Source organism: Alternaria incomplexa (genome assembly GCF_024043165.1).
Source record: "Alternaria incomplexa strain BMP 0042 chromosome Unknown scaffold_17, whole genome shotgun sequence".
Classification (NCBI taxonomy): Eukaryota; Fungi; Ascomycota; class Dothideomycetes; order Pleosporales; family Pleosporaceae; genus Alternaria; species Alternaria incomplexa.
Genome location: NW_026249866.1, coordinates 596,858 through 606,807, shown reverse-complemented (window position 1 = coordinate 606,807; position 9,950 = coordinate 596,858). Strand labels below are relative to the sequence as shown.

The window sequence follows — 9,950 nt, the reverse complement described above, 5'->3', positions numbered from 1 at the left end:
CCCCCCCCCAACAACCCCCGGGGGCGGCCGCCCACCCCCCCCCCCCCCCGACTTCCTCACCAGGTGCTGCCGCCAAAGAGCATTATCTGCCTCGCTACCAAAGAACTGGAAATCGAAGACGCCTATGTTGGCGATGGACAGAGTGCAAAGCCTAAGCAGATCGCCATGTTCGTGCTCTTCATCGCTGTCACATTCCTATCATCACCATCGTCATCAATACAACATCCTTGTCGTTTGGAGCACTCGACTCCAATACCATCTCGCACCAACTCAACACCATCACCAATACTGCAGCCAGTGGACTCGGCTCATCGGAACTCCGACCCAGTTCCGGCTATCAAATCATTCGTATTGCCTTTCATTTATCGATATCCTATCCTTATACCTCGGGCCGCACCCTGTGCTCTCCAAATTCTTCACTACCGAGTGGGTTCGCATCTTTACCTTCATTCTCAACATCTCCATTCTTTATCGGCATTCAGCGACTGTTCTCCATATCCTCGTTCTAGCCATGCATCTGCTCCATTCAGTTCCAGATCTGAGGGGTGTGATCCCTATCGTTTCGCATTCATCCATATCCTATCGTTATGCTACGGCGTCGCACAGGTCAAGCTCAGTTACCTGTCTCGTGTCCTTGGAATCTACAACACACCGAGATTCAGGAACTGAAAGACCGCGTCAACGTCCGCGCATCGTCTTGTCCGATGCGTACATACCATTAGTAGCAGGAGCGACTGCGCGAGAAGTAAATGATCCCCGGGGTTCATGGGCTGGATGTTAATCGTCGCGATTTGAGGTCGATGTGGATGGAAAGGTCACCTTGAGATCTTTGGGAGCAGACTTTGTTGGCGTGGCTCTTATCTTAGAGAATACTCTGCTCTCTTGTCAACATCACTTCCCATGTCACAGTGATGCCGATGCTCCGTCTGAAGCCGATACGCAAAGAAGGCATACTCCAGCGCACGATCAAGATTCCGAGCCTCATTCCTATATCTTACAACGAATTCCTTTGCATTATGTGCTAGAATGCGTTGTCCATCGTCATTTAGCTATATCCTCGGACTAAAGGACGGGAACAGCCTTCGTTCGTGGAATTTATGTCTTCCGCGCCATTCCAATTCAAGTTTAGTGCATCAATAACCAGGTCCGCGATCGTCATCGCAACGGTCATCTTGCCACATACCCACCGCTGTACCCCCGCATCTTCTCAAAATCTACGGCTACCACACTTCTCTAGTGTCATGCGCAATATCGCAAAGTAAATTCTTGGCCAATGATGTTTACAGGACATGCATCAGCAACGTGGTCGTAGAAAGATCGCGGAATTCTCCAAAGGCTCCCCGGTTTTCTCGTCCTGCAAATTTCGGAGGTCGCTGAATCGTGACATCCGCATATATTGCATGTTTACTATTCCACGAGACTAGGAACGGTGCTCCGTGTTAGTCTCAATACTAAGCACAATGTTGCACAGTATAAATGCGTGCGTAGTCGTAGTGCCACGAAGCGCTGCGCATCTTTCAAACCATCAAATTTTATCATGAAGCTTCCCGTATCCCCTCTCGTACTACTAGCAGCCATCGACAATGTCGCGGCCGTTCGATTTCTCGGACGTGTGAATCCGGACACGCAAGAGTTGACATGGCCCGGAACCGGCGTATCCTTTACCTTTACAGGTTCCTCCGCTAGCATTGGCATCGAAGGCACAAGCGGCACTAACAGTGCTCAATTGACCATCGATGGAGTAGCGACTGTCATTCCTGATGTTAATGGCAACTCCATCAAAACACCCGCTGATCTCCGCAACGGCAAACACATGGTCGAACTCCGGAAACGATCAGAGGCTTCATATGGCACCATAACAATTGGCAACGTAACAACGGACGGCACCTTCGGTCCAAATATCTACGCTTCGCGCAAGATCCAAGTCATTGGGGATTCCATCACCGTGGGCTACGGTCTCGACGGCGTCAACCCATGCGTGAACAGCGCCGCTGTGGAGAACAATCCCAAGACCTACGCCGCCCTGGCTGCCGACGCATTAGATGCCGACTACGACATCATAGCCTGGAGCGGCATCGGTCTGACGAGAAACTACGTCTCTTCCACCCCCGATCCAAGCGACATCATGCCTCAACGCTGGACCAGATACGGCGCTCTCGATCCACTGAACAGCTACACCTTTCCCGCAAACGCCACACCAGATGCTGTAGTCATCAATCTTGGTACCAACGACTTTGGTTATCAAGCCGGCGTTCGCGACCCGATTATTCCAGCAGAATACACCGCTGCCATGGTCAACTTCGTCAAGACGATCAAGACACACTACCCAGCTGCGGCTTTCTTCCTTCTGACATCGCCTATGCTTGGCGACGGATACCCTGCAGGTCAAGCGCAGAAGACTACGCAGACGAATGCATTGAACGCTGTGGTTGCGCAACTTCAAAACAGCACAAAGATTAGTCTGGTGGATATGCCGTCACAGGGCTCAGACGTTGGTTGTGATTACCATCCCAATGCTGCGACACATGCGGAGATGGCGGAGATTCTGACCAAGGCTCTTGCTAGTGAGCTGGGTTGGTGAGAAAGCAGAGTCGTTGTAAAGAGGGGTTGAATATGTATATACTTCGACACTTTAGATGTATTTGAGATCACTGTTGATACTGAAAAATATCGGTACGTGATGAACATGCTGTGAAGGTAGACTATCAAGCTTATCGCGTAGACATATACTTTGTTCGATGCGGTCTACGTAGATACAATCAATCGCGTCGCTCGCAACAAGCATCTATACAAGACGTGACACGCAGATGTTCACTCCAAAATCCCGCGTGGTACAAGCACCATCACAACATCTCCCGAGCAAGCGCTTGTCTTAACCTATCACATCTGAACAACACTGACTTTTTGTCCAGTCCTTCTGCCGCAACTCTCATAAAAGCTCACACAAACTATCGAGAAGAGAAACTCCTTGACGTTCACATCAAATACCCCGGGAGTAACTCTTCTACGTCCATAGCCCGCATCCCAGTGATAAGGCCTCAGGCACAAGCATCTTCCTTCCACATGCTACTCCGGTACAAACCCTTACTTCGACGATACCACATTTCTCCACATGACCCTCTACACCGAAACATCTTCATACATTTACAACCCACCTCCACCGGTCCACCCCCACCTCACGCCACCCCAAAAGACCGTCTCACCTTGCCCCTTCCGCCCACAATATTCGCCCCCCGAATCGGCCCTTCACTCACAATGGAAGATCCAGACTATCCCCTCAGGTCAAGATCCAGAATCCAAAAGTCGTATGATAATACATCAAAGTTCACCATTTCGGACCGTCGAAGGAAAGTTATCACCTGGACCCTGACGCGGGGGTTCCGCTACATTTCGAGACACAATGGCACCCGTAACGAGGCTGGCTGCACTCTCAATCCGGTGAGGTGGAAAGCGGAAAGCATGTGATAAGGGAAGGGATGTGTTGCGTTGCGACGCACGATTGCGCCATATAAAGTTCTCACCCGCTCCTCTGCTCTTTCGGTCCGTCCTGGGGTGAGGACAACTTTAATTTTCCACCGCGGGTTTTTGGGGAATCTGGAACCTGGGAAACTTGTGTCTTCGATGCGAGGCAGGCATGGGGGGTCTTTGGGGAGTGGGATTGTCTCGTGCGTTCGTTTGGCTTCTTCCGGCTCTTTGAGTTTATGGGTAGCTGGGGTGCTGGTGGTGCGTGATGCTAGATCCTTGCGTTTGCTTGCATGTCGGAGAACCCTTGGGATCTACTTGCGTGCTCTCGCGCGTGTGCCTACGCGGTATATCCTTGTCGTAAGGGGTAGACTGCGTGTATTCTTGAGGCAGCTCGGTAGCCGTGTAGGCTATTGAAACCGTATTCGAAGGGGTTGAGAGAGAACTGTAGTTCGTATCTACGCTGGCTGAAAGACCTCGCATTCGCATTCAGCCGTGCGATAGCGTTGATAAAGGGTATGGGGATGGTGGTCATCTGATGGTCAGTGCTGCTGTGGGGTGAACCGTCCTGCGCGATGGCTGCCAAGCATCGCGAGAATGTTGACCGCATCTTCCACCGTAGTAAAACGGCGACATCTTGTTAAAAATTGTCGTGCTCACCGCCTCTCAAACATATCGAACTCAGCCAGGTCAAAATGACTTCGCATTGAGACAGCCAAATCACAACTCTCACATTCAGTGCAATGCGCAGCCCAGCCACTCGACTGGCGCGCCCTTACGAGCGGCGAAACACAAGCGGCCATGAGTTCCGTTGCATCGCGTGGAACCGTTCTGGACGGGCAGTCGCTTAGCACTGAACGCTTGTTTGAACATGTTCTTCAGCCACGCACTAGCCATGCCGACGCGGTGGCAGAACTTCGGCATCGGTGGATGCAAAAACTACAAGTCCGATCATAGTCAAACCCCAAAGTTAAAATCCGCATTTCACGGATATCTCCAGATTCCACCTCCGCTCAACCCACGAGTTAAACATAGCAACGCGTTTGGACCACTTTCACCCTCGGATCGGCGCGGAAGATCGGTGGGTAAGGTGAGCATCGTGATCTTCATCATGGTTTGAAACCTCCGAGGAGCTTCAGCAGTCGTAGGAATTAATTCGGGAATAAAGGCGACTTGACTCGGCAGGATCTGAGGTGATTACTGATAACAATGATTGAATCCTGAGGGTGGAGGAGGTCGCTGAGTAGTGGCAGGTGGAGCTCTCGGAGTCTACCGCATTTGGTCACACAATCCTCCTTAGGGTATGCTGGCTGCGATATGTGGAGCGTGTCTGGAGGTGGCTGAGGCGTACGAACTTGTCGAAGTAACACTAACCGGGAGAGTACAATACTCCGCGTGTTTGTCGATCATCGTTTGATGTCAGTCTAAAGGTGCTGGTTGTGGCTGCATGTTAAGCCTGTCACCGCGCAAGCCAGTACGACGCACATGCATCGTGATAGTACAGTACATGCCTGTAAGCGATGTCTAGCGGTGATTGATCCCGCACCTTGAGCATGCGCAGTAAAGATCAGCGAGATCTCGCAGGTCTTGAAACCTTATTTGTGCGTGGGGAGAGTGTAGTTTGACGATGATATAAAGTTCGATCTGCTCCATGCTAAAAGCAGCTAACTCGCTAGTTCGTATCGCGCAACGTGACGGACTAGACAAGTGCCTCACCATGGCGTCCTCTTGCGCATGCATGTCAACCCGGCTGACAGCGGATTTAGTTTAGAAGCACCTGCCACGAGTTTAGCGGAAAGAAGATGTTATAGAAACGTGCAATTTCATTAATGCACTTAGTGCGACGCCTCATGCTGCAGCAGTGGCTTCGCCAATAGATGCGGGATCTGAAGGCGATCTGCAGATCTTCATAGACTCATGATGTCTGTCGTCTGAAGAATAGTCCAAGTCCTGATGCTGATCCTAACGCCTATACCGCCAGTGACGCCGTTAATTCATATGCTAAATGACTGCCGTTGACCGAATGATGATGCCTCCCTTAGTCGACGGGCGCGTGCTTGAAGAGGAAACTAACACTCTCGCCGTTGTGGGTACGCCTGCAGGCCTCGGCAAGCTGTGTGCCGTTAGAGCGGTATCTTTCCCAAGTGTAGGGAGTTACTTACGGTCGGACTAATATCGATTGTCTCGATGCGGTCGCACAACTCCTTCTTGTCTTCATGGGGTACGGTGTTCGTGACGACGATCTTCTTGAGCTTGCTGCCGTTCAAAGCTTCAATGGCATTGCCACTCAGGATGCCGTGGGTGACGATCGCAAGAGCATCCTTTGCACCCTCGGAGATGAGAACGTCCGCTGCTTTGACAAGTGTACCGCATGTGTCGGCCATGTCATCGACCAGGATAGCCGTCTTTCCTCGTACGTCTCCGACTAGCACCATACGCGAAACCTCGTTGGGGCGCGTGCGCTCCTTGTGGATGAGGGCAAAGCCAAGGTTCAAGCCATCCGCTATCGAGGTTGCCCTGAAAATGCGTTAGTACTAGCAGATTCTAGAAGTCGTTCTACGGAGGACAGTCCGAGAGTTCAGTATGGGACAGAGTAAGACTTCGGGTCCTGAGTTCGCGCCGTTGTACCACTGCTCACTGCCGTACTCGGCACCAAGACTTGGGGGAGTTTTTAGCAGATAGGGCGTGTGGTCTTACCTCTTGGCGCCTCCCGCATCTGGACTGACGATGACACAGTCCTTGACGTCCAGGTTTTCGCGAATCCATCTGAGCGTGCTGGGTTCAGCATAGAGGTTATCGACGGGGACATTGAAGAACCCCTGAATCTGACTGGCGTGAAGATCCATTGTGATGACGTGGTTGCAACCGGCGGTTTGAAGCATGTTTGCCATGAGTTTTGCGGTGATTGGCGCACGGGACTTGTCCTTCTTGTCCTGGCGGGCATACGGGAAGTTTGGAATCACAGCGGTGATGCGGCGCGCGGAAGCGGTCTTGCATGCATTGATCATAATCAGCAGCTCCATGAGAGCATCATTGATGTCGCCTGGTGGTGTGGATTGCAGGATGAAGACTGCGATGTGGTAAGCCGAGCACTAGACGCAGCGATACTCGATCCCGTATAGATATGATGATGCATACCATCTTCGTCTCGAACGGACTCTCCAATAGTCACGGAAGTCTCCTGGTTCGAGTACTGGAGCACAAGAATCTTGGTAAGCTCGATTCCGAGTCTGTGACTCAATTAGCGATGCAGTTGGGGCACGTGCTTAACACCCCGAGGCTCTGTTTCTGCGTCGGTTTCAGAAGAAAAAACAAGGAAGCATCAGAGAAAAGCCGAATGAATTTGCGGATTGTGCGATACCCATTGCTATTGCATGATGGTGGGGGTAAATATGTTGCAGTCGTTGGGCAGCTGCATGCCAAGTCGCAGCTTCGAAAGAGCGTCAAGAGTGAAGAACTTGAACGTACCGGTCGGCAACGAGAGCAGCGAGTTCGGGATAGCTGTTGCCGGTCAATAACTTGATGCTGTTGGTAGCCATGGTGGTGAGTGTGACGGTGGAAATTATGGCTCTCCATAGGTAGTCACGTCGTCGCCCAAAGAAGTGAGGTTTTTCGCCGGGCACGGACCATGCGGAGAAAGGTGGCGCCGACCCAAAGAGACTGGAGCGTCCGGCCGCGGCAGGTGGAAGCGGACCCTCTCACCCGACTACTTGCTCCATCTCGACCAACATGCCGACTTTCGCACCTGCTGAAGAGGTCATTTCTGATAAACGGCAAATATGCCTGAAGTCTCGATGATGGCGGGAAATCGATGCACGATGCGTGCCGTCTGTTGGGATAGGCCTTGCAGTCTTCTAATCGGCTTCTGAAACTTGACGGCGGCCGAGATCCGTATCTGGCCCGCTGTGTTCTGGGCGCGGCCTACATCTTTGCACAGGTCAATGGATGTCGACGCAATGTACGTTGAAAACTCTGCAAAACTCGTCTCCAGCTCAACTAGGGTGAGAACAAGGAAATTGATGTGACTGCTGCGCGGGTGCTCAACTGTGCATCCCCGCGTAACACTATAGACACCCCGGCAACCTATAGAAACAATACTCTGGGCAGTCCCCTCTCATGTTCGCAGCCCCACCGTATGCCCGTTTCACCGGACACCTCTCAAGACGCTGCGATGTCGTCGAAACAGCCTATAATGGGCATCATATAGCAAGGACGCCAGTCTAGCCACGTGCGTTACGTAGCTCAGTGAAACAATTCGAGCTCTAGAATGCGCACTCCTCCGAAGCTGCACTTGCCCCACTGCGCTCGCAGGCAGATTACCTACTATCGTCGTGACAGCAAACGTCACAGCTCGGGCCTGGAAGACATAAACTGGACGCCGTACGGACCAGACCCGTCAGTGCGATATCTCACACAAGGCCCGAGCAAGATGTTGGAAAAATGACGATGTCTCGACATGGGCTCTAAGCACGATCAGCGCCACCAGGATTATTGGGAAGAGACCGAAACACTTGGCTTTGAAATGTCATTCTTGATTCATCTACCCCTGCAGGTAGTACCTAGATACATGGTGCGCCACAATAGCGTCCTGCCCTTGTCAAAGCTCAAACATGAAACGCCCCCAACATGGTCATCGCCATTCCTGACATCGTGATGTAAGAGAAAGTATTGATGCGCAAAAGACTACTTCGAAGAACAGAAAGGATGGGCAAAAGCTCGGGTATATATGCCAACGTATACAATAAAGCAGAATGTCGATGGTATGAGCGTTCTTTTGTATGGACAAATGTCAAGGGGCCACCCTGGAATAAAAGAACGAGTAATGGTAAGAGAAAAGTATGCTTGAGCCGTTATGATACAGATAAGGAAGTCGTAAGAAGTCCGGGGGTCGAAATTAATGGTACGCCGTCAAGGCAAGGAAGAGGGTATCGACGATGGAAAGATAGAAGAAATGAATGTCGTGAGGCGCTCAGCAAGATTGTTCGCACATCTTGCCGATGGCCTTCTCAATGTCGGAGAAGAGATTTAAAACGTGTCCGTCGGCGTATATCTTGATAGACTCGGTCTCTTTTCGTTCATGTCGAGATGGGCTGTCGATCTTTACAGGGCTTCGAGGTGGAGTAGTTTCGGCTACCTGATCCCGCGCGCTAGGGTTGAGCACAATAGCAGCCGCAACGTGCTCGAGTAGCTTTTGCCGAAGTCGCAAGCGCCGATTTTCGGCTTGCTCTAGTTTCAGAATGAACTCGTCGATCGAGATGTCCAGTTCCGCCAGTGCCTCTTCCTGTTTGAGAAGTGATTCGCGTGAGAAGATGACAGTTTCTCCGCGCCTCAGATAAGCAATCATACGGCCATGCAGCTTTTGGCGGCCGGCACGTAGTGATTTGTAGGTCTTTCGAAGGTAGTCGCAGCGCTCGTCGAGTGCTCTGAGTTCCTGTAGTGAGATTAGCATTTGTTATTCGGATGAGGCGGTGACGAGCTTACCCTTGATAGTGATGCTACATCACGTTTGTTCAGCACCTCGAAGTTGCCAGCCTGGTCATAGGCCTGCTTGTGGAGTAGCTTCTTGTCGGCGTCGCTCATACGTCTGGCAGCTTCTGGCACACGCATGCCTTCAGGCAGTTTCCATGCGTCAGGAGTAGGTTCAGAGCCGTTGGCCTCTGACATGGTGCGGCTGCGCTCTCTCTTGCTGTTGCGTCGCTTAGGTCGACCTCTTTCCATGATGGACGATTCAGACATGTTTCGATTATGAGTGGAACTCTGCGATGAAATAGGATCTCTCCTCTCAGTACGCGGTGAGCCTCGGTTCGAAGCGGGTGATGATGCATAGAAAGGATTGGTAAAGGTCGAGGGCGGGGTAGGTAGAGGAATGCTGCCATTGGGTGATCGTCGGAGGTCCATCGCACTCAGTGGTGTGTTACCGCCCGAGGTCATTGATGCAGGCGTAGTCAGCTGTGGTCGGCTTGCTTTAGAGTTCAGGATGAGTGGAGCTGGAGACGTTTTGCGTTCAACGGCTGGCGATTTAGGCGGTACTTGTGGGCGCAGGTCGGATTCTTCGTCGATGTTGGCGGTCTGAACCTTGAGATAAGGTCTGGGTGTGGCACCGGGGCTGAGGATTGGTGACAATGGTCTTCCAGAAGCATTGGGCAGATCAGAGGACATAGGGCCGTTGGTGTGTTGAGATGGGACAGGGGAAGGACCTGTCACACAGGCCATCATGGCATCGCCAAAGGGTCCCGTCCTCCAGTTGGAGCCGGGAGCACTGCACGATCTCTCGTGACCAAAAGCCTCGTAAGAAAGCTTGCGAAGAGGTGGTCTCCCTGGGATGGTTGCTGGACAGATTATCAGCCATGGCTCGGATGAAGAGATGTCAGTTTACACTTACGAGAGTCGATAGACATTTCCTGAACGGTAGTCATGGTGTTTCCAAGCTCAGGCACACTGACTTTCCTCCTTCTTGACAAGGATCCAGTACGCTGCCAGAAGGGTAG

General features: G+C 51.8%; 3 protein-coding genes across 3 annotated transcripts; 1 reads left to right on the top strand and 2 right to left on the bottom strand.

Annotated features, from left to right (window-relative positions):
• Positions 1-1,537: 1,537 nt before the first annotated feature.
• On the top strand, positions 1,538-2,581 carry J4E90_009843 (uncharacterized protein; the record flags this gene model as incomplete). The annotated part of the gene is made up of 1 exon (XM_051439361.1): positions 1,538-2,581. The coding sequence occupies one exon, from the start codon at positions 1,538-1,540 to the stop codon at positions 2,579-2,581; it is 1,044 nt and encodes a 347-aa protein (XP_051286965.1).
• Positions 2,582-5,500: 2,919 nt separating this feature from the next.
• Positions 5,501-7,001, bottom strand: J4E90_009842 (uncharacterized protein; the record flags this gene model as incomplete). The annotated part of the gene is made up of 5 exons (XM_051439360.1): positions 5,501-5,575; positions 5,625-5,979; positions 6,160-6,532; positions 6,601-6,692; positions 6,931-7,001. The coding sequence occupies 5 exons, from the start codon at positions 6,999-7,001 to the stop codon at positions 5,501-5,503; spliced, it is 966 nt and encodes a 321-aa protein (XP_051286964.1).
• A 1,430-nt stretch (positions 7,002-8,431) lies between these two features.
• J4E90_009841 (uncharacterized protein) lies at positions 8,432-9,621 on the bottom strand (the record flags this gene model as incomplete). The annotated part of the gene is made up of 2 exons (XM_051439359.1): positions 8,432-8,893; positions 8,944-9,621. 2 exons carry the CDS (start codon positions 9,619-9,621, stop codon positions 8,432-8,434), a joined length of 1,140 nt encoding a protein of 379 aa, XP_051286963.1.
• Between the last annotated feature and the right edge of the window lie 329 nt (positions 9,622-9,950).